Source organism: Chiloscyllium plagiosum, chromosome 19 (assembly GCF_004010195.1).
Source record: "Chiloscyllium plagiosum isolate BGI_BamShark_2017 chromosome 19, ASM401019v2, whole genome shotgun sequence".
Classification (NCBI taxonomy): domain Eukaryota; kingdom Metazoa; phylum Chordata; class Chondrichthyes; order Orectolobiformes; family Hemiscylliidae; genus Chiloscyllium; species Chiloscyllium plagiosum.
In genome coordinates this window covers 43,808,439-43,836,394 of record NC_057728.1, presented here as the reverse complement: position 1 = coordinate 43,836,394, position 27,956 = coordinate 43,808,439, and the positions used below count along the sequence as shown (strand labels likewise).

Genomic DNA, 27,956 nt, shown 5'->3' with positions numbered 1-27,956 from the left:
TTGTACATACTTAAAAAAGCTTTTACTATCCTCCTTTATATTCTTGGCCAGTTTACCTTCGTACCTCATTTTTCCTCTGCGTATTTCCTTCTTAGTAATCCTCTGTTGCTCTTTAAAAGCTTCCCAGTCCTCAGTTTTCCCACTTATCTTTGCTATGTTATACTTTTTCTCTTTTAACTTTATATGTTTCTTAACTTCCCTCGTCAGCCACGGCCGCCCATGCCTTGAAGGAACTGATCCTGCAACTTCTGCATTATACACAGAAATATCCGCCATTGTTCCTCCACGGTCATCCCTGCTAAGGTATTGCACCATTGAACTTTGGCCAGCTCCTCCCTCATAGCTCCATAGTTCCCTTTATTCAACAGAAGTACTGTCACTTCCGACTGTACCCTCTCCCTCTCAAATTGCAGATTGTAGCTTAATGTATTATGGTCACTACTTCCCAATGACTCCTTCACTTCAAGGTCCCTGATCAATTCTGGTTCGTTACACAATACCAGATCCAGAATTGCCTTCTCCCTGGTCGGCTCCAGCACCAGCTGTTCTAAGAATCCATCTCGGAGGCACTTCACAAAGTCTCTTTCTTGAGGTCCAATACCATCCTGATTCTCCCAGTCTACCTGCATGTTAAAATCCCCCATAACAACTGTAGTAACATCTTTACGACAGGCCAATTTCAGCTCCTGATTCAGCTTACATCCGACGTCCAGATTACTATTTGGGGGCCTGTAGATAACTCCCAAGAGGGTCTTTTTACCCTTAGTATTTTGCAGCTCTATCCACACTGACTCTACATCCCCTGAATCTAGGTCCCCCCGCGCAAGGGACTGAATATCCTCCCTTACCAACAAGGCCACCCCACCCCCTCTGCCCGTCAGTCTGTCCTTACGATAGCACGTATAGCCTTGAAGATTCATTTCCCAGGCCCTGTCCACTTGAAGCCACGTCTCAGTTATCCCCACAATATCGTATCTGCCAATTTCCAAAAGAGCTTCAAGCTCATCCATCTTATGTCTAATGCTTCGTGCATTCATGTATAGTATTTTTAATTTGTTACTGTCCTATTTAGCAGCACTTGGCCCATATCTCTCTCAACCCTTCCTATTTATAAACCTATCCAGATGCCTTTTAAATGTTGTAATTGTACCTGCCTCCACTACTTCATCTGGCAGTTCATTCCATATATGCGCCACCCTCTATGTGAAAAAAGTTGCTCTTTAAGTCCTTTTTAAATCTTACCCCTCTCATTTTAAACCTATGCCCTCTAGTTTTGGACTCCCCTGTCCTGGGGAAAAGACTTTGACTGTTTACCTATCTATGCCCATTATGATTTTATCAACTTCTAGGAGGTCACCCTTCAGCCTCTGACACTCCAGGGAAGATAGCCCCGCACTATTCAACTCTCTCTGTAGCTCAACCCTCCAACCCTGGCAACATCCTTGTAAATCTTTTCTGAACCCTTTCAAGTTTAAAGGTAGATGGATGATCAAGGCGGCAGGTTAGTATGCCCTTCCCCATTACTGGTACCCCAGCCCCATTTTAGTGATGATGTTAGGCCCTCAACCCTTCACTTCTCCACCAATACCACATAATAGCTCCTTCTCCTTATACTTCCCATGTCACTTATATGTCCCCTCTATGTCAACTATCTACTCTCTATAATGACTCACCCAACATCTGCTATGGGTTAACCTCTATATCCATGCTTTTGAAATAGAAATAAAAAAGAAATTAAACTTTTAACAATCTAACAGAGCTCTCATTCAAGCATACTTCATATTTAAAGTTTGTGAGAAGATTTGTAGCTCGGGTGCTCGTTATTGTTGTTCTGTTCACCGAGCTGGGAATTTGGGTTGCAGACGTTTCGTCCCCTGTCTAGGTGACATCCTCAGTGCTTGGGAGCCTCCTGTGAAGCGCTTCTGTGATGTTTTCTCCGGCATTTATCGTGGTTTGAATCTGCCACTTCCGGTTGTCAGTGCCAGCTGTCCGTTGCAGTGGTCGGTATATTGGGTCCAGGTCGATGTGCTTATTGATTGAATCTGTGGATGAGTGCCATGCCTCTAGGAATTCCCTTGCTCTTCTCTGTTTGGCTTATCCTATAATAGTAGTGTTGTCCCAGTCGACAGCCAGACTACTGCGGCCACCAGGACTCATAACAGCACACAAACCAACAGCCACTCAGACAACAACTCACCAGAACGAAGGACCCAATATCCAGCATGAGCAAAACCAATGTAATGTACAAAATCCCATGCAAGGATTGCACAAAACTCTACATAGGACAAACAGGAAGACAGCTAACGATCCGCATCCATGAACACCAACTAGCCACGAAACGACACGACCAGCTATCCTGAGTAGCCACACACGCAGATGACAAGCAACATGAATTCGACTGGGACAACACTACTAACATAGCGCAAGCCAGACAGAGAACAGCCAGGGAACTCCTAGAGGCATGGCATTCATCCACAAACACCATCAAGTCGCCTAGCCAGGGGACGAAACGTTTGCAACAAAAACTTCCAGCTCGGCGAAAAGAACCACAACAACGAGCACCCGAGCTACAAATCTTCGCACAAACTTTGAAATGTAAAAAGTATTCTGTTGCATCTCAACACCTTACTGGTAATCAATTTAATAGTCAAGCTCCTTTGAGTTGCAGAATAGAGTCCTACAATCAATCACTGCAGTAAAAATACAACTAACTCTGGAAACTGAAATAATATAATTTTCTATTTCAAAACACGTCAGTGAAAGGGTCCCAGGAACAAGGTTTCCAAAATTGGTACTGATGGTCTCCTATGGTTTACACCTCCTCTGAGAGTCTGAGAGCTATATCTACTTACAGAAGGAACCCAAATTCAATAAAATTGTGGGGGTGTAAAAACTGCCCATCCTTATCCCAGAAGGTGGACTGCTGGAATGAACTGCTTGTCTTATGAGAAAAGGTTAAGGAGGATGTGCCTATATTACTTGGAGTTAGAAGAATGAATCTTATTAAAATGTGTAAGACACTGAATGAGCTTGACAGTGTAAATGCTAAATTTACGTTTACTTTAGTGGTGGAATCTAGAACAAGGAGCACAGTTTATTCATATGATGTCCATAATTTAGAATGAAGATGAATATCTTTTCTCAGAGGGTCATTTGACTGTGGAAGTTCTCTCAGAGATAGCAGTGAAGGCAAATATTTGATAAACAAGGGAATTCAGGATTTTGAGCTACAGGCAAGAAAGTAGAGTTAAGGCCACAAACAAATCAGATCAGCTGTGATCTTACTAAAGGACAAAGGAGCTCACTGGGCCAATTGGCCACTCCTGCCTCTATTTATTATGGACTTATTTATCTTAGTATTTTCAATATATTTTGTCTCAGAGAAGGTTCGAAGTATCAGTGATGTATGGTTTCAATATAAATTTTGTCATGCTGTATATTTTAATTCAGTTTTAGCATGAACTAATATGGGCTATCAGTAGTTCTTTTAAAATGACTGGAGAAATCAAGAATAAATGATAGGCAGCCTATATTATTTCCAGTGTAGTCCAGTGTCTGAAGGGTTAGTTCTAAGGGATGCTATATCTTGTTTATTGCATAATAAAGAATAAATTCCAACTTCATAGAATATGCAGCCTTGTCTATGGAACTGTCTTTTGTGATAATCACGAATACAATGTTTGGGTCAAGCTCAAATTGTAATATTTCACTTACCCCCTCACCCAGTAACATTTTCTTTCAACAGAAGAACCTGAGGCTCACCATAAATACACAAGTTTTGTTAAAGTGTTCAAAAATGTTTTGTCTGTGTGATTATCAGCCATTGGCTGCTAGTTATATTGCTTGAAGGAAGAGACTGCATTCATATCAAAAGTAGGTCACTATTTTTAATTCTTTGGTTATTAATAGAAGTACTGCTGGTGAGATTTACTTTTGTTTGGAAAATACAGTAGTAGAGTTTTCCCATAGCAAACATGATTAAATTATTTCAGTCTGAATAGTGATTTAAATTAACTTGATACTTTACAGTCAATAAATGAGTGCCAAATGGAAAATAGTGTTCTAAAATACACATTATTTCACCACAAATTATTGAATCAAGCTTACGTACAATATGGCATCAGAAAAATGTAGCATCATGCTATTATTCTATTGTGCACTACACCCTTAATGTTTTGAGCTCCCCATGTTTTTATTTGTACCTAGGTTACTATGCTTATTGGTCATCAGCAATCCCCATGATCGTCCATGGGGACACAGATATTCTTGAAGATATGGTTCACAATCACTTAACAAATATGAGTTTCATGAGCAGTCCAAGAAGCAGGTAGGTTTTCTTATACAGTTGCTACTGAAATCGAATGCATTTATTCTGACATTTGTCTATAGATTACACACAGGACCACATCTTTAGACACACAACAAATTTAATCTATTGCAACTTCCAATCACCAAAAGGCTTTCAGAGAGATCAAATAATTACCGTCAATAATCTTGCTTATGAAACCTGATTGAAAGTTTCACGATAAGGACTATGCTCAAAGTGGCAGGATGTGACTCGGGAATGCTTGGAACTGACCCCAGGGTATAGAGGGTAAGGGGAAATTTCACATTGTTGAGTTATCTTTAACTTCATCTGAGTCACTGGAGCCTCATATGAGGAATCCACTGATCAGCAGATGTTCAGAATGAGATGACAGCTGCCTGTGCTGATGTAAGGGGGCAGGTAGGGATTGGCTAATGATATCTTGTCCAGGAAATATTTCCTTAGTAATCCATATTAACAAGGTACATGGGACTGAAAATTGCTTTGAAGAAGTTTTTTATGAAGTAGGAGAGTTCCCAAATGACTGCTCCTGGTTATTTGCAGTATTTGCCATTTCCACCAAAATGTGGCACTTGGTAGATTGTTTTCACCAACTATCTTTGTCTTTGTTTGCTGTTTACCAATTATAAAAATACAGCAGTAGAGAAAAAGAGTCAAGCATCATCCACATGGAAAATGAGTCTTTGTTTTTCAATTACCATAGGAAGATAATAGTTGAGGAACAATCACAATTTCTGGTTTGCATCCATCCTAATGTTGAGAATCCTGCAGGAGCATACCCTGCATTCCTAATGATCCCTGACCTGAGCAATGGAGCTAAGGTTGTGATGAACAGGGAAAAAGTTGCGATGGTATAGGGCTGAAGGAGATACTGGAGAGTTAGATGGGATCAGCATACTTATGGAAACCAATCGTTGTCAACAATTGTCAGGATTTTACCTTTGGTGATGGTCAAGGAGGCAAAATGACAAGTAAAACTAGTGGCTATACATTGATCTATGTTAAAGGAAAGGTGCTGACTAGTGGTGCCCCTGCTGCTGTTTCTTCCTGTGCACAGGGTCATCTGAATGTTTTTGTCAAGCAACTCACCTTGCTCGAGGCTTCTGACCATGGAGCCACTTGTGGAACTGTCTCCATGAGCAATGTATTTTCTCATTGTATGCCTGGCCATCTCCTAATACTTCTTGTTGTTACACTGGGAGGGTTTTGTACTTTCTCTTGGATGCAAGCTGCCCCTCAGTCTTTGCTCCTTCTGGATTATGAGCCTCATGTTCTTGTCCTAAACTGGTGTGTTCTGCCTTCCTGACATTCTGGAGCAAACCACCTCTGCAACATTCTGAGATAACAATGAGGAAAAACACATGGATAAGTAAAATTTCTCACTTTATACTGTGTTTTGTGTATAATCTGTGTTCATTTACATTCTGAGATTTGAATAACTAGTTGAGCACAGACTGATATTTCTGGGACTGTGGGATGCATTAATGCTGGATTGGTGGGGTCCCATTTGCTCAATGCATATCAACGTTGGCAGAATGGTGTGTTCCTGAATACACATGGCCCTGTTGAACTCCTTTCAAAGAACAGTAAGAAAGTTCCAACTCAGGATGCTAAGTGGCTGGCAGGTGGTAGTATTTCCTTGTCTATGCTGCTGTGGCCCTTCTAGATGGCAATGATCTCAGATTTGGAAGCTGCTATAAAAAGAGTTTTGGTAAATTTCTGCAGTGCATCATGTAGATGGAATGCATTACTGGTACACTAAGCTTCAATGGTGGAAGGAATGAATGAATGTTTATGGATGTGGTGCCAGTTAAGCAGGCTTCTTGGTCCTGATGGTGCCATCGGCCGCTGACCTACTTTTGTAACCATGGAATTTAGATGGGCCTTCCAGTCTCTCCACCACTGACACACATTGTTACTATGGCCTGTCACTTATAAGATGCACTGCAGAAATTCATATCTTCCGAAGTCGTGACCACTTCTAACCAGAAGGACAAAAACAACTGATACATGGGATCATCACCACCTGCAAGTTTCCCTCCAAATGAACCCCCATCCTGACTTGGAAATATACTGCTGTTCCTTCAGTGTTGTTGGATCAAAACAATGGAATTCCCTCCCTAATAGCATTGTAGGTCTACCGAGAAAACATGGACTGCAGTGGTACAAGAAGGCAGCTCATCAGCACCTCCTCCACAGTAACTAAAAGCAGGTGATAAATACTGGTCCAGCCAGCGACATGCATAAGACCATGACAAATAGAAACAGGAGCAGCCAAATGGGCCCTTGAGCCTGCTCCACCATTCAATACGATCATGGCTGATCTGACATTCCTCATATCCACTTCCCTGCATTTCCCCTGATTCCCTGACTGAACAACAGTCTATCAATATCAGCCTTAAAGATCCACAAGAACTCTCCCATAGCTCTCCATGGAAAGGAGTTCCAAAGACTCTCAACCCACTAAGAGAAGTAATTCCTCCTCTTCTCAGTCTTAAATCGACAAACCTTTATTCTTTGACTATGCCCTCTGGTCCTAGACTCTCCCATGTGGTAAAACATTCTCTCAGCATTAACCTTATCAAACCCCTTAAGAATCCTATTTTTTGCAAAGAGACTATTCCTAATTCTTCAGAACTCTGCTGAGTCGAGTCCCAAACTGTTTAGCCTTTGCTCATAATACAATCCCTCCATTCCAGGAAACAAACTAGTGAAACTTCTCTGAACTGCTTCCAATGAAATTATCCCTTTTCTTAAATAAAGGAACCAAAACTACGCACAGTACTCCAGCTGTGGATTCACCAACACCTTGTTCAGTTTCAATAAGACTTCCCTTCCTCAAAAAACTCAATCAAGTTCGTGAGACATGATTTCCCACGCACAAAGCCATGCTGACTATCCCTAATCAGTCCTTACCTTTATAAATACATGTAAATCCTGTCCCTCAGGATTCCCACCAACAACTTGCCCATCACTGATGTCAGGCTCACCAGTTTATAGATCCCTGGCTTTTCCTTACCACCTTTCTTAAATAGTGGTACCACTTTAACCAACCTCCAGTCCTCTGGCACCTCACCTGTGACTATCGATGATACAAATATTTCAGCAAGGGTCCCAGAGTTCTAAGTAACACCAGATCAGGTCCTGGTGATTTATCCACTTTTATGCGTTTCAAGACATCCAACACCACCTCCTCTGTAATATGGACTTGTTCAAGATATCACTATCTATTTCTCCACATTCCACACCTTCCATGTCCTTCTCCACAATAAATATTGATGCTAAATGCTCGTTTAGTATCTCCCCATCTCCTGCAGCTCCACACATAGGCTGCTTCGCTGATCTTTGAGGGGCCTTATTCTCTCCCTAGATACCCTTTTGTCCTTAATGTATTTATAAAAACCATTTGAATTCTCCTTAACCCTGTTCACCAAAGCTATCTCATGTCCCATTTTTGTCCTCCTGATTTCTGTCTTAAGTATAGTGCTAGTGCCTTTATACTCTTCTGAGGATTCACTCAATCTCTCCTTTCTTTACCTGACATATGCTTCCTTCTTTCTCTTAATCAAAACCTCAATTTCTCTAGTCATCCAGCATTCCCTACACCTACCAGGCGTTCCTTTCACCCTAACAGGAATATACTGTCTCTGAACTCTTGTTTTCTCATTTTGAAGGCTTCTCATTTTCCAGCCGTCCCTTTACCTGCAAACATCTGTCAATGGTAACGCCAAGGTTGTTGACAGGGGAGGAATCAGCGATGGTAATGCTGTTGAATGTTAGCGGGAAATATTTAGATTCTCTCTTATTGGAGTTGGTCGTGGTTGGGTCTAAGACACTACTCTGTGGAACTCCTGCAGAAATGTTCTGGAGTGGATTTGACTGAATGCCAACAACCACATTCATCTTCCTTTGTACCTTGTAGCTGTCAACTGACATTTAAACAAATAAATAATCACTAAATATTCAAATTGTTTTGAATTTGAACATAACTCATTATTGAAGTGCTAGCTTCCAAAATGTGTTGCTTCTCTTTAATTATTATCAGCAGATAAATTAGTTGTAAATCAAATTCTTAACAATATTTTATTTTTTACTGATGCACACAAGTAATATCTTGCAATGAAGGAGCACAAAACTGGCTTTGCAGATTAAACCCCCATTATGTTACTTCAGAAACTCTTTCCTCCTGAAGTAAAGGGCTAAAGTTGTCTGTAAATAATTAAACACCTCTTTCTGGGTCAGATGTGTTGCCTCTAGTTTGGCTGCAGACATTATAGAGTTGGTCAGTTGCATCCTGAATATTTTTTATTGTCTGTGCCAGTGGTGTATAAATTGTTCAGAAGCTGTTGCCTACTCTGGTGGTATTGCATTTTGCATCCAAATGTTGAAGTTCATTTATACCTGATTTGAACCAACATCGTTTTAATTTATAACTCTTTCCTAGTAATTTAATAACTGATGTATGATGGTAACTTACAAAATTTGTTTTGCATTAAATTTATTATTATTTTTTAAATTTCTCTTTCTAGTACTGTGACATTTAGTAACCAGAATTTTATGTAGGATACTTAAAGTTGAGATTTAGAGTCCATGGACAAATTAGGTAAATCCATCTTATATATAGATTTTTTTGTATAAAATAGAATTGCAACTTAATTCTAATTGCAACTTCTCTGTTTTAAATAGATGCATTAATGGTAGCACATTATTACATACTGCTGCATACTTTGGGAAAACAGATATCATTGAAGTAAGAGTCACTCTTGATTTCCATTTTAGCAATGGTAACTAATATGTTTTCACTTTTATAAATATAATGTAAATGTTAGGGAAGATGTAGAAAAGTTTCAGTGTGATTTGGACAAATTTAGTAAGTGAGCAAATATATGGCACATGTAGTATAATGTAAATAAATGTGAGATTATCTATTTCAGTGGCAAAAAAGATTGGTAGACTATTATCTTAATGAGGATAGATTGAGAACGTGGGAGGTGCAACTGGACATCAGTGTCCTTGAACATCAGCCATTGAAAGTAAGCACGCAGGCACAGCAGGTAGTGAAGAAGGCAAATGGTATGTTGAATTCAACAGTGAGAGGATTCTAATGCAACAGCAGATATGTCTTACCTCAGTTGTAAAGGGCATTGTTAAGACCACACCTGGAATATTGCTTCACCTGAGGAAAGATGTTCTGACTATTGAGGCAGTGCAATGAAGATTCACCAGACTGTTTACCCAGATGGCAGTTAAGTCTCAACCACCTTACTGTGAGTCTGAAGTCCCATGGAGGCCAGGCTACAGATTTGTGATCATTGTTAGATTCTTAATTCCAGATTTTCATTGAACTCAAATTCCATAATCTGCTGGGAGAGGCGTTTGAAACCGTGTCCTCAGAACATTACCTGTGTCTTTTGATTAATTCTCTAGCAATAACACAATTAGGCAATTGCCTTTCCTTCAAAAGGGATTCAGATATCATTCTTACAACTAAAGGAATCAAAGGATACGGAGGGAAAGCAAGACCAGGGTACTGAGTTGGATAATCAACCATAATCACAATGAATGGCAGAGAAACCTCAAAGGGCTGAATGGTCCATTCCTGTTCCTACATTCAATGTTTCTATGTTCTATTTCATCTGATTTAAGTCAGGGGGCTAAATGGACCTATTGGAAAGATATTAATACATTTTAAAAGAGTAAATACCAATATCATTGGGAATACAGATTTGGTATATATTCCATTGCATATAAATTTCATTTGTACCAAGCTCAAGTCTAATTGTTCGTTTTGTCATCCTAACAGACTCCCTGTGATGTTGTAACTTTTTCTTTTTGCTATCGTAGCAGACCCCTATGATGTTGTAAATAATATGTTGGACATCACATTATTTTATAATAGCTATAGTGTCATACCATATAATCATGCTAGAATCTGAGTCCTTAAGCTCATCATATCTGACTGTTTTATGTTAGTAACCTCCCTAAGCCATTCAGAGTTCGATTGCTTGGTTTAGAAACTCTGCTATTTGGAATATCTGTGATTCAAGACCTACATAGGGTTGATTGGTTTTCTTTCTCTCTTTAGAAAATTTGTTCTGCATTAAAGCAAGGCTATTTTGTTGGAGCAGGATGTATGCACATTGCTCAAGACTTTTCTGTAGCTAAATATATATACTACAAAGCCAATGAGAAAATTTTAATTTTTTTTTGCCATTTTTAAAAGCTTTTTATTATGCCAAATTATGTTCCTTTGCTGACAATCTTTGGGTATGATTCAATTGATACCCTGCCCATGATTCAGGTATGAAAGTAATCTAAGGATTAGTAGCAGGCAATTTAAGCCTGTGGTGTATCACAGCCAATCTTTAACCAGTCTTCATCCCACACCCAGAGATGCATATGTCACTGGCTAGCAATTAAAAGCAGTGAATCAGGCTAATTGCTTTTTCTTTCTTGATCCAAATACACTGAAACCAATTAAATCATCCCTTCCTCGAATAATATCAGCTGACTAAGCACAGATATTGTATTTTTTACCTTTTGTCCTTTATGCTGAGGAATATATCACTTGGAGATTTCAATCAGTAGGCTTGTGAAAGAAAACTTTAAATAACACTTCAGTATCGATTTAGAAATTCATTGTGGGTAAATGGCTTGTTTGTTCATCAAATGTGATTTTAATAATTCTCATGAGCTGACAGAGGAAGTGGTGAAGGCTAGTACAATTGCAACATTTAAAAGTTATCTGGATGGGTATATGAATAGGAAGGGTTTGGAGGGATATAGGCCGGGTGCTGGCAGGTGGGACTAGATTGGGTTGGGATATCTGGTCGGCATGGACAGGTTGGACCCAAGGGTCTGATTCCGTGCTGTCCATCTCTATGACTTGAAAAATTACCTTGTCACAAAACAATCTGACTGATTACATTTACATAAAAAAAGTATTATGATGCATTCAAAAATATCAATAGTCACAGAAAAAATTACGTGTTGAATTGATATTCTTTCAAATATTCATAAAGTCCCTGGAATTGATTCTTCCTTTCCATAAATTGGGCATAAACAATAAATTCTGCCTAGCCAGCAAGTAAATCATTATAGCAATAATCTGATTCCCCTACCAGTATTTATAAAGAATAAAGGAAAGCAGGGCACATATTTCATCAGGATGATATGGAAGAAATGAGAGAGAAAAAAAAGAGTGCTAGAGAGAGAGAGACAGATAGTTAGAAAGGCATGAAACTGACAGTATTTAAAATATATAAGAATAGCTATATGCAACTTTTTATGGAGTTAGTTATGATCATTCTCATGTTTCAGACCCCTTGGACCTACAAATGTATTGCTCTAAACCTTTTAGCTCATTGCACATCATTTTTATTGCTCATTATTCTGTAGCAGAAACTTCTTAATGGTGAGAAAATGCTTTGTGCACTTCTTACAAGGGTCTCTGGAGAATTAATTGGTGAGTGAGGAAACATTCCTATTAAAATTATGCCTTTACAAAAACTTTTGCTTGGATTTCATCATTTAGGATAATTCATGTTGGAATATTAGAAGGTATAGCACAGCCTCCTGTGAGCTGACTCTTTCTGGGAGTTGTGGGGGGTGTGAGATGGGGTAGGTGTTGCTGATGACCCTTGAATGTCTGAAAACCTGTTGACTAATGGCAATGCTTGCCCACCAGGTCCTCTTGGAAAGATGCCTTGTTTCATGAGCCTAAAGATCTAAATAACTTGCTATAAGAATTTAGCCTTTTGAAACACTGATGTTTAGAATAATTAACAGAGCTGACTCTCTACCTCTGGAACACATGTTAGGGTCTCACAGCCTTTCAGTTGGATCTCAGTGTCCATTCTGTCTGGCCTGTGTGACACTCACTTCATGATTGTAAAACTAATTGGGAAATCGGCACTGATAACTTTTTAAGACAAGGAGGCAGCAACATGAAATATTGACCTCGTACTGTCACAAAACTGGCTCTGTGAAGTCAGTTGGCTCTGTTTGTGTTTCTGAACACAATGAGACAGACATGATAACACTGTTTCTCTTGTTAATACATTGGAACCAGTGTTGGTGCTGTTACATCATTATTGTGGGACCATGGTTCCTCATCAGTGACCCACTTACCAATCCCATCACTGACCCCCACTGGTGAGCTGTTTTGCTGCCTTTGTGATCTGCTCCTTGGTCCCTACACTGTTCACATGATGCTTCCCTGCCATCCCACTTGTTGAAACCACTTTCTGTTTTCCGCATCTTCCCATTTGTGACTAGACACACCACTTTGCTTGAGTTGTGGGGCAACAAATAAGGCAGCAGGAGACACAGTAAAGACTCTTTTTGAGCTTCTTTTGGTCAGTAGTTTTGAGCTTCAAATCAGATGCAACAGGCTGCTTCACTGAAGAAACAAACTTTAAGTGTAAAGCCATTACAGACAATTACTGGTAGTGACAGCATATGCCTTTGAGTGGGTTATGTGCATGTCCCAATGCAACCAAATACAGGGACAATTGACCACTATTTGTCATGTCAAAGGAAGAATTTAAAAATGACAATGGGTGCTAGACCTGCTGGCTCCATGAAGACAGAGTTTCAAATAAAGTAATAAAGGGAGATGTACATAACTAGGATGTTGATGAAGTATCCAACATTCCTGCATCTTGTGTCAATGACTTCAGACTATTGTGTGGACAATGGAGTAGATTGGTGCTGAATTACAGAAGTGTTATGTCACAGAAGAAGGCCATTTGGCCCTTCATATCTGCACTGGCTCATTCAAAGAGTATCATTACCTAATGCCAATTTCCTGCTTTATTCCCCTACCCTTCCCCATTATTTTTATCCAAATAATCATCCAATGCCCTCCTGAATTCCTCAATTGAACCTGACTCCATCATACTTCCAGGCAGTCATTCCACACTCTCACTAATCACTGAGTAAAAATTGTTTTCCTTCACTTCATCCTTGCTTCTTTTAAATCTATGTCCCTTGTTCTTGTACCTTTTACAAGCAAGATTAGTTTATCCCTATCTATTCTATCCAGGGTGTTGTGAAAATAGATTGTAATACTTGCTTTTCACTTCAACTGACAAGAAAGCCTACTTGTGTCTATTATTAACTGCACAGCACTCGAAACAACTTTTTTTAAAAAACTCAATCTCAAAATTGCATCTTCTTCAGATCAGTCAAGAATTGAGAAAAGGGTAAGAATTATCCCAAACCTTTCTCTGTGTTTAACACCTGTGGAAGGGGAAGATGCTAAGATGAAAGCAGGAAATACTATCCCTGCTGTTTCAGATGTTGTTCCTGCTTCTGACCTGGTGGTGGGAAAGTGTCTGCTTTTGAGGTGCAAGGTAAAGCCACATTAGCTGCTGAAGATTGGCAGCAGGGAAGTGCTGCTGAAGGTAAGTGAAGTGTTAGACAGGTTAAGTACCTTCCATGAAGTTGACAATCATCTGCCAAGAAATAAAAACACTCTCTGTGACAGTGTTTTCAATAGTCATCTCTCAATGGCCATGGTTGGAACCATTCAATGCAACTGATCTGAAATGTTCCAGGTGTGTAAATCTGACTAAAAAAGCTTTCCCATTGTGTAGTTACCTCAGTGATCCTGGCAAGCCTCTGACAAATTGGGAGACTTGGCTAGGAATTCCAGGATTTTGAACTACAGCTGTTCATAATTGACTTATTAACAATCCCAGTTTGGTTATTTATTTGCATGGTAGATCCAAGGATGTTTGTCTCCATCAGGGAATTTTCATCAGAAATAGCAAAGCTTATATTATTCTGTGAAATATAAAAAAACAAGGCATGGAAAAGGTGGTCTTAAAAGATCCAACAAACATTCATTATAGCTCACTAAAAGACACAAGTATCATCTTCATAGACACAGAGGTGTCTGGAATAAAGTTAGCTATGAATTTATAAATAGTAGAATGCTTCCATTTGTTTGTCATGCTTCAAGTGATCCTAAGTCAGCACCTGAGATATGCCCTCAAGATGAAGTGATGATATTATGTGTATTTCTCTTAAAGAAACAATAACATATTGTGTCTCTTAAAGGTATACTTACTATTGGATGCAACACGTCATCACTCATCTTCTGTGCCACTTGGAAAAGATGGGATCACATTGGAATCCCAACCTGACTTCAATTACCAGTATTTTGGTTGCAGCCAAACCTGGGAATATTTTTCTCAATATGTTTGCAGATATTATATAAACATCACATCATGGAAGAGAAATAATTAATTTATAAAGTACCCTTTCGTGTCCTCAGTAGGTCTCTCAACCACTTCTCAGCCAATTTCTTCTTTAAAATCAGGGATAGTAATGTTGCTGGCTACATGAGGATTTATTGCCCATGTTCATTGCCCTTGAGAAGTAGTGGTGCCTTTTTGAGACACTGCTGTCCATGTGGTGTAAGTATACCCTCAATGATGTTCACTGTTGACAGTGTTGCATGCGCTATTGTCATTTTGGAGGCCTTGGCAGGTGGTATATGTGATTTCATTTCATCATTTTATCACACATTATAGCGGTTTGATATAATTGATTGGCTTGCTGGGGAATTTCAAGGGACACAATGGAGTTTAATTCAGATAAATGTGAGGTGCTGCATTTTGTGAAAGCAAATCTTAGCAGGACTTATACACTTAATGGTAAGGTCCTAGGGAGTGTTGCTGACCAAAGAGACCTTGGAGTGCAGGTTCATAGCTCCTTGAAAGTGGAGTCGCAGGTAGATAGGATACGAAAGAAAGCATTTGGTATGCTTTCCTTTATTGGTCAGAGTATTGAGTACAGGAGTTGGGAGGTCATGTTGCGGCTGTACAGGACGTTGGTTAGGCCACTGTTGGAATATTGCGTGCAATTCTGGTCTCCTTCCTATCGGAAGGATGCTGTGAAACTTGAAAGCGTTCGGAAAAGATTTACAAGGATGTTGCCAGGGTTGGAGGATCTGAGCTACAGGGAGAGGCTGAACAGGCTGGGGCTGTTTTTCCTGGAGTGTCAGAGGCTGAGGGGTGACCTTATAGAGGTTTACAAAATTATGAGGGGCATGGATAGGATAAATAGGCAAAGTTTTTTCCCTGCGGTGGGGGAGTCCACAACTAGAGGGCATAGGTTTAGGGTGAGGGGGGAACGATATAAAAGAGACCTAAAGGGCAACGTTTTCACGCAGAGGGTGGTACGTGTATGGAATGAGCTGCCAGAGGATGTGGTGGAGGCTGGTACAATTGCAACATTTAAGAGGCATTTGGATGGGTATATGAATAGGAAGGGTTTGGAGGGATATGGGCCGGGTGCTGGCAGGTGGGACTAGATTGGGTTGGGATATCTGGTCGGCATGGATGAGTTGGACTGAAGGGTCTGTTTCCGTGCTGTACATCTCTATGACTTAAGTGTCAACCAAATTGCTATGGATCTGGAGTCTAAATCAGGTAAGGATGGACTAATGTTCATTCCATAAAAATCATGCGTGACCTCTACTAGTTTTCAAATACAAGCTTCAGTGGACTTATGGTCACTATTTGACTAGCTCTTACTTCTAGATTTATTACTTTAATTCAAATTGTATTATCTGTTCTGGTGGAATTTTACCCCATGTCTCTGTATCACTAACTTGTGCTACTGGATTAGTACCATGACTCTACTACCTTCAAACTTTTGCAGTGTCATAACATACCGTGTTAAATGCAGGAGCCAGTTGGTACGCAGCATTTAATCTGATATTGGTCATATTGGTTGATAGCTAGATTTTGGTCAGGGTATCCCTGCATTTGCAGATACATGCACAGATATGTGGAGCTCACTCCAATATTTTTTCCCAAAGACACAATTCAGAGCAAAACAGAAGGTGTGAATTGGGTTGAAAACTGAACTGATTCAATCACAATTTGAAATTATGTTACATAGGGTGTAGGGTGGCGCGGTGGCCCAGTGGTTACCACTGTTACCTCACAGCACCAGGGACTCTGGTTTGATTCCACCCTGGGTGACTATCTATGTGGAGTTTGCACATTCTCCCCATGTCTACATGGGTTTCCTCTGGATGCTCCAGTATCCTCCCAGAGTCCAAAGATGTGCAGGCTAGGTGAATTGGTCATGCTAAATTGTCCATTGTATTCAGGGATGTATAGGTTAGGTGCATTAGTCAGGGGAAATGTGAAAGTAATAGGGTAAGGAAATGGGTCTGGGTGGGATACTCTTTGAAGAGTCAGTGTGGATTGTTCGGCCAATGGCCTGTTTCCACACTGTAGGATTCTATATGATAAAACTTTCAAAACCGCATGTAAATATAAAGTGTTTTGTAAATTAATACTGGCACTCACATTAAGGTTCTCCACATTATATGGTCATTATTTAGAAATAGCAAATAGTGTTCTGTGATATACAATCATTCCCTGAACAATCGATCTTCCAATTCTTCACAATGTGAAAGATTGTTGCTACTTTTCTTGTAGGAACCATTTACATTACATGTTATTATAAATCCCTTTTATTCACCACAATATCCACAGAATGTGTACAAGGCTACATTTTTAGAAGGTAGTGTGGACATTCATCTCGCATTTACTTTTACAATGGAATATTAAAAATCAGCTGCATGAAATAGGGCTGGAGTCAAATGTAGGATAGAGAAAGTAGGTGGCAATTTCCCTTACAGTCGATTATCTAATCCAGTAGTACTTCGTATTGTCAACAAAATATTTAATTTATTGGATTCAATCCTACAACTTATTACGACTATGAATTAACAGAGAGGTGGAGAGGGAGCACAGAACAAAACACAGCAAAACTGGGTTTACTAACCTGCCTATTGGAGTCTGGCCTTAAATGGGTGGAGGGGTCATTCCAAGAAGGAATGAAACTCTATAATTTAACTTGTTCATGTTCTGTGTAAGAAAGGCAGATTGGCAGACATCAAAAAGGATTTTGTCATCAAGTCAATACATTTAGGTTAATTCATAGAATGCGCTTGCTGTCATAATTAATGTGCAAATACAGAAAAAATAATAGGCATGTTAAATCTAAATTACTGTTTCCTCTAATCAGCCAGCAACATGCGGCAATCCAAAATTAATGGAGTTTTGTCTTCTTCACGACAAGTTATGAATGTATGTTTCATTTACATTCTGCAATTTTTTCTGCAGAATCTAGGCCAATCTCAGTAGAATTTAATTTGCAGTTGAGATATTGAGGTCACCTTAATGTACCTTAACGCCTTAATGTACGTTCAGTGATAATGAACAGTGTACAATTATGCTTGAATACATGCACAGACCTTTATGCCTGGCAGTTAACTTTTAAGGTTTCGTGTGTGCATTGTCATTATTCTCTCACATTCTGGATGTAAGTAGTCCAAAGGATTGCCTAGACAATCAAATAGAAGTTCATAAGCTTAGTAGTTTGCATCTCTTCATTGGAATTCATCTTGCAATTCCAGTTTTCAGAATTTTGGCCTGAAATCATTCTGCAGAGACCAATATCCTGTCATCAAGTCACCCTTTCTTTACATACGGAGAGTCCTTGACACTGATCCAGCTCTCAGAATCTCTGACACTCCTATTTATTTTTTTTTTTTTTTTTTTTTTGTGAGACACTCCTATTTATATCTGTAAACCAGGGTTCCCTGATTGGCCCAGATTAACAGCCTCAAACGGGGAACTCTTATTCTATGAAGTCCACCTAGCTGACCTCAATACAATCACTATATCCCTCCCCCTCTGAATCCAAGGATATAGGGCAGTTCCTATTTTTTGTAGATCCTCCTGGGCATTTTAGCACTGGGCCAGGTTCCTCCAACACTGTCTCTGTTACAGGCAGGGTGTAACATACAATAGCTTGCCTTTTGTACCTGGAGCATCTCAGAGGAAATTCACTCCCCACTTCAGGCAGTAAAGGCATCAAGGCAACGATATCTGCCATGTCCATTTCAGATTCCAAGGTATTCCCAACCCTTGACAGAGAGAGAAGCCCCTAGGTTCTGGAACTGTTGGAAAGGCAGTGGAGATGGGCACTTCTGCTACAGCACTGTTTACAGGTTTGCAGCTTTCATGTGGTCCACATGCTTGTTCAGGACCATCCGCCTACCTGAACTTTATATGTCATTGGACCTGACCTCAGCTTGACCATGCCTCTTACCCAGACAAGGTTCAAGAGGAGTGATCCCAGGAATGAAAGGCTTAATGTGTGAGGAATGTTTGAGGACTCTGGGACTATACTCGATGGACTTTAGAAGGATGAGGGGGACCTGATTGAAACTTACAGAATTTTGAATGACCTGTAGAGAGTGGACATTGATAAGATGTTTCCATTGGCAGGAGAGACGAGAATCCGAGGGCACAGCCTTAATGGGAAGCCCCTTTAGAATAGAGAATAGGAGAAACTTCTCTAGCCAGAGAGTAGTAAATCTGTGGAATTCATTGCCATAAATGGCTGCAGAGGTCAGGTCATTGAGTATATTTAAACAGCTATAGATAGGTTCTTAATTGGCAAGGGGATCAAAGATTATGGGGAGAAGGCAGGAAAATGTGGTTGAAAAAGCTATCAGTCATGATTGAATGGTGGAGCATTCAACGGGCTGAATGGCTTAATTCCTGCTCCTATGTCTTATGGTCTTATGGTATCATTCCCGTGATTCCCACACAAAACTTCATCCCCTGAAGTAAACTGTCTCTCACTTAGCGGAGCTTTTTGGCTGGCATTGGCATTCATGAGGCCATTTCGCCCTTCTCCCTATGTTCGGGAAGATCAGATTTAATGTGGTGCAGGGTCTTCTCTCCATTATCAACTCTGGTGGAGCTATCCCTATGGTTGCATGATGGGTGGTCCTATAATCAAATAGGAACCAAGGATGTTTGGGGTTTAGTGAAGCTGTAGGCTGTTTCTTTAAGCATGGCTTCTAAGTTTGAACTGCTTTTTCCACCAGACCAGTGGATGATGGATGGTATGGAGCTGTCCTTATATGATGTATATCATTCAACTTCAGGCAATACTCGAATTCCCTGCTGGTAAATGATGTGAAATGATGGTGGTCCTTTAACAAGGTTATTCTGTCCTTGGCTTCTTTTTTCAGAGAGGTCGTAAAAGCAGTGATTTCGATAAGTCTCGGTTTGCAGCCAATTTGATTATAGCTAACAGATACTGCCTCAGACAAAAGGCTTTCATGTTTTAAAAAGACACTTGTACAATGAAAGGGAAGTGGCTAGTTCTCCCAGCTCAGCTTTTCTGTGGGTTGGTTTGGTTTTTAGCAGTCTGGCTGTTAACTGAAAGCAGACAGTCAGTTTGAGTCTCCTGTTCCAAGAAACTGCTACATGGAAGAAGGTGTTCCATACTGAATCCCTCTGCCGTCTCTCTCTCTCTCTCACTCTCTCTCTCGTAAGACCACGTATTTGATTTTTGCCTTTTGTGCCAAAGGTATTTATAGGGATTGTTGCAAATATTTGGAACAACATCATTAAGTTGGAATAACCTGTTGGGTTTTTGGATAAGTTGTTATTCTGTATTCTGTTCTCTTTTGTTTGCGTTTCATTTGGTAATCTTGCAAATAAATTCTGTTTTGCTTAAAATTAATGGTTGGGCTGGCTGCCTCCCTCCTGGAATATACACTATACACCTGCTTAAAACAACTAGAAAAGTTAGAAAGTAGCCTGGACTTTCTTAAAATGTTTTGAGGGTGTCTGGCCTGGTCCATAACAGATGACCAACACTTCAGGGATTCCTTATACCACAAAAGAAGTGCACAATTTTCCAACAGGTGTAACCTAGTCTTGGCAACTCTGTAGCCTAAGTAGGTCACTTGGGTTGCCTAGAACACACATTTTTCCCTTCTAAGGCATATGCCCACCTGGGAGAAACATCTAAGGACTATGGCCAAGTTCTCTAAATGCTCCTTATTTGTCTTCCCTGTTATTAGCAGGTCATCTAGATAAATGGCAACTCAGGGTAGACCTTGGAAAATGTTCTTCACCATCCACTGAAAAATTACACAGGCTAACAATACCAAAAATGACTGTCTTGATTATTGGTACAAACATAAAGGTTGCGTTTGACTGAGTGTGGCATCACAGAACTCTAGCAATTCTGGAATCAATGGGTACAAGAGAAACCTTTTGGTGGTTAGAGTCATACCTGATGGTTGTGGTTATTGGAAATTCAGTCATCTCAGCTCCAGGACATCTTTGCAGCAGTTCCTCAGGACCCAACCATCTTCAGCTGCTTCATCAATAACCTTTCCTGCATCATAAGGTCAGAAGTGGGGATGTTTACTGATGATTGTGCAACATTCAGCACCATTCACAACTCCTCAGACACTGAAGCAGTCCGTGTCCGAATACAACAAGATCTGGACAATATCCAGGCTTGGGCTGACAAATGGCAAGTGACATTTGTGCCACACAAATGCCAGGCTATGACCATCACCAAAAGAGACAATCTAACCACTGCCTTTTGACATTCAATGGTGTTACCATCACTGAATCCCCTACAAGCAACATCCTGGGAGTAATCATTAATCAGAAACTCAGCTTTACTCACCATATAAATGCAGTGGTTACAACAGCAGGTCAGAAGCAAGGAATATCACAGTGAGTAACTCACCTCCTGACTTCCGAAAGTCTGTCCACCATCCACAAAGCACAAGTCAGGAGTATAATGAAATACTCCCCACTTGCCTGGATGATGCAGCCCCAGCAACATTCAAGAAGCTTGACACCATCCAGGACAAAGCAACCTGCTTGATTGGCACCACATCCACAAGCAGCCACTCTCTCCACAACCAACGCTCAGTAGCAGTAGTGTGTACTATCTACAAGTTCAGTGCAGAGATTCACCAAAGATCCTCAGACAAATGGAACTCTTTTTCTATCTCGAGTCCATATACCGGCAGCAACTCCAATGGCTTTACAACCCAGTTCATGAGAAAACTTTAACTGTTTAGCCAAGGCTTAGCTTTGTTTTTGGGTTTTGCTGAGGGTTGACCTGGAGTCCTTCTGTTCAGAATAAGTCCTGAGTGAGGCTATGCAATTGCATTCACTTAAGTGGCATTCCCCAAGTTCAGTCAAAATGGCGCAGGTGTCCACTTCCATTGGAATACCTTGTAACTCATATGCTCCACTTGGTGCATTTTCCAATTATAAAGCCAGTTGTAGTGCCTGTTTGAGGTCCAGTTGAGCTTCAGCTAGTAGGCACTAATCCCACATACCAAACAGGGCGGCATGGTGGCTCAGTGGTTAGCAGTGTTGCCTCACAGCATCATGGTCCCAGGTTCGATTCCTGCCTTGGGCGACTGTCTGTGTGGAGTTTGTACATTCTCCCCATGTCTGCATGGGTTTTCTCCGGGTGCTCCGGTTTCCTCCCACAGTCCAAAAATGTGCAGTTCAGATGAATTGGCCATGCTAAATTGCCCATAGTGTTGGGTGCATTATTCAGAGGGAAATAATGGGTCTGGGTGGGTTACTCCTCAGAGGGTTGGTGTGGACTGGTTGGGCCGAAGGGCCTGTTTCCACACTGTAGGTAATCTAATCTAATCTAATCAAACCGTCTCTCGGCATCTCATTCAAAGTTAAATCAAAGTCACACACCTCAGGTAATCATTTTAACCTAGTCAAGAATCTCAATAAGGATTTCTCTAGTTCTCCAATTGTGGAGTAAAACTGATAGCATCTCAGAATTAGAGGAGTCTTGGGGTCATAATATTCCTTAACTAAATCTAAGAACCCTTGGAAGTTTTCAGTATCTGGTGCTTCAGGGAAAGTTAAACTCCTAATAACCAAAAACGTTGTAAGTCCACCAGCTGTTTATCATCTGCCCCAGTGTCATTTTTCCAGAAAAAATAATGAATTCTTTTCACATACTGGGCCCAGTCTTCAATGGCAGGATAAAACAAGTCTGGCTTCCCCAATAATGGCACGATGCGAGAAATGCTTACTCCAACTCAAAGATGACTATTGTGAGCAAATTTCTTCAGGAACGTGTTTTTTTATCTCATCACCACTGAACTAACTCCACAGAGGCCAGTATCCCATCACCAAGTCATGCTTTATTTCCACGTGGAGAGTCTTTAACACTGATGCAGCTCTCTGAGAGCCAACTCTCAGAGTGAATGATACCTCTGACTCTCCTATTTATATCTGTCAGCCAGGGCTCCCTCTTGGACTATGTTAACAGCCTCTATCCAGTTGCTCATATTCTATGAGGCCCACCTGGCTGACCACACTTCAGGGCCTATTGCCTTTGCTTATACAATGACTTCAGCAATTTCTTGACACCAAGATTGGATTGAATCAAATTGACTGAAAACTAATACTTTTTATGGTGGGAATTCCACTTCAGGAGGAAGCCAAGAAGGATTATTTATTTGGCACGTCTGGCTGAAAACCCTCACAGAGACTTCAGCCATGTCTTTTGCACTGTTGGGCTGGGCTCCACTGTCATTGAAGATGGAGATATTTGTAGAACTGCCTGGTCTGTTGATTGTATGATTGTCCAGCAACATTCTCAATGAAATGAGAGAGGATAGAAGAGATTTGAACTGATCCTTTGCTTGAGGGATTACTTTGCTCAATCTGTGTTTTCTGTCAGTGAGTTAATATTGTTACAAACACAGGACTTTATACAACAGTTTTGTTTTATCTTTATGACTCCTTTGACTTAAGGTCATAATAAGGGAATTTCAGTAACAAATCACCTCAGGGACTTGATTTGTAATCTGGCTAGCACAGAGGAGAAACCCAAGCAAAAAGGTTTTAAAAATCAGGAGGTAGCTTTCACAATTAAGATAATGGCATTTTGGGACACAGAGAGAGAAAAGGTAGATACTATTTTGTAGAGGAACACAGCACACATACTAACCTACAGCTGGAAGAGAAAGAAATAGTGCGTTTTCTAACACTCTATACAAACTGTAAGTGAACAACCCATGTTGAGCCCAGGACAGATGATGAATCTCTAAACTTGGCTATTAATGATTTAGATGGCTAACTACCAGGAATCAATCAGCATAGTTTGTTTCAGTGATAGATGAATATTCTTTCCAAATGAAGGTTGAGTTATATAAGCGCATATGTTATATAACCCCTATGTAATGCTCTTTAACTCTGTATTGATGCTCTGGGCAGAAAAATGAACAGGCAGTTATTGGTGCAAAGGAAATAAATTAACTCACGATTTATGGCAAACAAATTAGCGTAATGTTTTAAATTTATCAATCAAGCATTCGTTTGAGGGTATGAATGCCTGTAAGTCATAATTAGTTCATCATTCTGATAGTCTGAATAACATTAATACAAAGTCATCCATCCACAAAACCTAACTACTATTAGATTCTCTTGTGACTAACTGCCTGATTTCACTATTTCCTTTACTTACACAGCATTTTCCTTGTTAATGTTGACTTCTTCAGCATCTCAGAGAAAGTGAAGACTGCAGATGCTGGAAATCAGAGTTGAGAGTGTGGTGCTGGAGAAGCACAGCAGGTCAGGCAGCATCCGAAGAGCAGGAGAATCGATATTTCAGGCATAAACCTGATCAATGGCTTATGCCTGAAACGTCGATTCTCCTGCTCCTTCAGCAACTCCATCAGATTCCCTTCATTCTTATCTGAGTAGACGTGTGGCTGGTCCGTCTCCCCTCTTCTAAATTCTCATCCCATTGTCGAATTAAGTCTACATGAAACAATCTAGAAGAGACCCACATCAGTGAGTACTAGGATGTTCCATCTAAACAATCCAAATAACAGAAGCACATCTTCAGAAAACCAATTGTCTTGTCAATGATGGCCCCAGGGGGTTACATTGGCACCTTTGTAGTGCTATTTGGCATGAATCTAAGGGTTTGTACTGTGGTCATTAACCATGTCTTATGGGAGTACACTTTTTATCCATGAGCCAGCCCTGGGGATGATGCAGAATTGAAGCATTGTGAAAGTTCCCTGAATAGCAGATGCAGACACAAGAATTGTCATCTTTGGTCTCAAACCAGCTAGACATTGAGGGAATGAAATCCCATCCTGTTCAGAAATCTGACTGGATGATGTCATGGAGTTTTGAGTGTGCATATATGCAATGGCATGTTGTATTTGAGGGAAGCCAGTGGTGACAGCAAATCTGATTGGTTGGGCCATCTTGGCTGTTTAGAGCAGTAGTGAACTGAACAAACTGTACTGCTTTCTTGTAAAGGCAATTGATGAACTCACAAACACACTTATGGGCTGCTGGTTGGGAGATGTCACCCTCTCTTGAGAGTTGAAAGGAACAGATGGTATGGAAGTATCCCTGCTTCTTTTTCCGATTCCTCTCCCAATCAGATTCCCATGCCCAAATGTATTCTCACACCAGGCCTTATTCAGTTCACCTGTTTATTCTCCCTCCCAGCATACCTAAATAACCCCAAATCAAAGGAAGGTACTGCAGATTCTGGAAGTCTGGAGATCTGGAATTAAAACAGAAATTGTTAGAGAAACTCAGTAGCACTTGTTATTATTGAAACAGAATTAATGTTTTGAGTCCAATATGACTTCACTTTTGTGTACTCACCAGAGTTTGGAGTTTACTCCGCTAGGCACATGCCTCAGAAACACCTTTTCCATTTTTGGCTTGTGAGTGTAATTTTAGTGGACTGGTATTAATGAGTATTCATAAAAAGCCAAAAAGTGCAATTTATAAAGCCAATAAATCCAGAAGCTTGGGAAAGCCAACATTTCAAGAAACTAATAGCAAAACATTAACCCTTTGTCAGGAAACTAAATTTTCAACTCCCGCCCAATTAAAGTTCTTTTGCCTGCTTTTTGGAAAGTTCTGGCAGGTGGACATATTCACCTAATGGGCCAGTGAGTGTGTCAGTCATCCTAAGAACATGTGAACTTGGACCAGGAGTAGGTAATTCAGATCCTCATTCAATGTGATCATGGCTGATCTCATCTCAGGCTCAATTCTACTTTCCTACCCACTTCCCATAACTATTCAAACCATTGTTAATTAAAAATCTATTTATCTCCTCCTTTAAATTTATTGCCCCGGCATCCCCCACACTCTGCAATAGCAGACTTATCAGATTCATGAACCTTTGAGAGAAGTAATTTCTTCTCATCTCTGTTTTAAATCTGCCACCCCTTATCCTAAAACTGTGACCTGTCATTCTAGATTGGCCCACAACTGGAAATATCCTCTCTTTGTGTACTTTGTCAATCCCCTTTAACATCTTATAAACCTCAATTAGATCCCATTTCAGTCTTCTAAACTCTGGAGAGTATAGGCCTAAACTTCTCAACATCTCTTGATAAGATAAATCTCTTTGGGATAAATCTGGTGAATCTCCTCTGAACCATATCCCTCTTAAATAAGGGGACCAAAACTGTATACTGTACTTCAGGTGTGGTCTCACTAATGTCATATATTTGTATCAAGACTCCCTTATATTTATACTCACTTTCTTTAGCACTTGCTGCCAAATTTCTACTTGCCTTTCTTATTACCTGCTGTATGCTCGCATACTTGTTTTCTGTGATTCACCATGACAGCCATCCTATTCATTTTTTATTTCTGGAATGTAAGCCCTAGACAGGAGGCTAATATTTGTTGTCTCTCCTTACTTGCTCATGAGAAGATGTTGGTGAGCTGCATTTTGAGCTTCTGTAGCCCATAGGGATTATCACACCAGCTATTGCCTCACTGAATGGTGAAGCAGCCTTGATGGCCTGAATGATCTGTTTCTGCTCCTGTGCCTCATGGTCATAGAATGTAAAACTTGCAGATGGTGTTCTGATGCATTGGCTGCTCTTATTGCCACAATATGGCTTGTACAGTAAAGTTTTTCATCAATGGTAAGCCCTAGGATGGAGCAATTTGCCCATAATCAGCGTAAATCCCAAGATGGTGATGGCAATACCCTTGAATGTCAAGGGGTGATGGTATGATTCTTTCTAGTTGAAGATGGCCATTGCTGGTACTTGTGTGGCAAGCATGTTACTTGTCACTTATCAGCCCAAGCCTGAATGCTGTCCACTTCTTCCTGCAAATGTACACAGCTCGGAGCTTTAGGGAAGTAGTAACTCCAAAGATGGCAGATAGATGGGTGACAGTGAGGGGGACTGGGAGGAAGCAGCCAGTGCAGGGACCCCCTGCGGCCGTTCCCCTCAAGAACAAGTATACCATTTTGGATACTTGGGGGGGGTACGACTTACCAGGGGTAAGTAACGGGGCTCAGGTCTCTGGCACGGAACCTGTCCCCGTTACTCAGAAGGGAAGCGTGAAGAAGAGCAGAGCAGTAGTAATTGGGGACTCGAAAGTTCGGGGCACAGATAGGCGGTTTGTGGGAACGAGAGAGACTCACGTTTGGTATGTTGCCTCCCAGGTGCAAGGGTACGTGACGTCTCTGATCGTGTTTTCCGGGTCCTGGAGGGGGAGGGGGACCAACCCGAAGTCGTGGTCCACATTGGCACCAACGACATAGGTAGGAGGAGTGCAGAGGATGTTAGACAGGCTTTCAGGGAGCTAGGTTGGAAGCTTGGAGTTAGAACAAACAGAGTTGTTGCCTCTGGTTTGTTACCCGTGCCACGTGATAGAGATTCGAGGAATAGGGAAAGAGAACACTTAAATGCGTGGCTACAGGGATGGTGCAGGAGGGAGGGATTCCGGCTTTTGGATAACTGGGGTTCTTTCTGGGGACGGTGGGACCTCTATAAACAGGATGGTCTACACCTGAACCTGAGGGGCACCAGTATCCTTGGGGGGAGGTTTGCTAGTGCTCTTGGCGGGGGTTTAAACTAACTCTGCAGGGGCATGGGAACCCAGATTATAGCTTCAGGGGGCAGGGCCTGGAGTGTAGGGAGGTTAGGAACATGGCATCAATTCACAAGGAGGGTGTCTGTAAACAGGAAAGTGGCTTGAAGTGTGTATACTTCAATGCAAGAAGTATACGAAATAAGGTAGGTGAACTTGCAGCGTGGGTTGGTACCTGGGACTTCGATGTTGTGGCTATTACGGAGACATGGCTAGAACAGGGACAGGATTGGCTGGTGCAGGTTCCAGGATTTAAATGTTTGAGTAGGGGCAGAGGGGGGGGTAAAAGAGGGGGAGGTGTGGCATTGCTTGTCAAAGATAATATTACAGTGGTGGAAAGGACGATGGATGAGGACTTGCCATCTGAGGTAGTTTGGGCTGAGGTTAGGAATAGGAAAGGTGAGCTCACCCTGTTAGGAGTTTTTTACAGGCCTCCTAATAGTCCTAGAAACGTAGAAGAAAGGATTGCGAGGATGATGCAAGAGAAGAGTGAAAGTAATAGGGTGGTTGCTATGGGGGACTCTAACTTTCCTGATATTGATTGGGAAAGCTATAGCTCAAGTTCGTTAGATGGGTCAGTGTTTGTTCAATGTGTGCAGGAGAGTTTCCTGACACAATATGTAGACAGGCCAACAAGAGGTGAGGCCATACTGGATTTGGTTCTGGGTAACGAACCAGGCCAGGTGTTAGAATTAGAGCTAGGTGAGCACTTTGGGGATAGTGACCATAATACGGTGATTTTTACTCTCGTGATGGAGAGGGATAAGTGTGTACTACAAGGCAAGAGTTATAGCTGGGGTCAGGGAAATTATGATGCGGTGAGACATGACTTAGGATGTGTGGCTTGG

General features: G+C 40.9%; 1 protein-coding gene across 1 annotated transcript in view; it reads left to right on the top strand.

Moving 5' to 3' along the window:
* The window catches only part of LOC122559439, a 135,512-nt gene that overhangs the window by 78,218 nt on the left and 29,338 nt on the right, over nt 1-27,956 (top strand). Inside the window, exons 17-18 of the mRNA XM_043708888.1 lie at nt 4,207-4,327; nt 9,014-9,077. Of these exons, the coding sequence (XP_043564823.1) occupies nt 4,207-4,327; nt 9,014-9,077 (185 nt within the window). The remainder of the gene's footprint in view (nt 1-4,206; nt 4,328-9,013; nt 9,078-27,956) is intronic.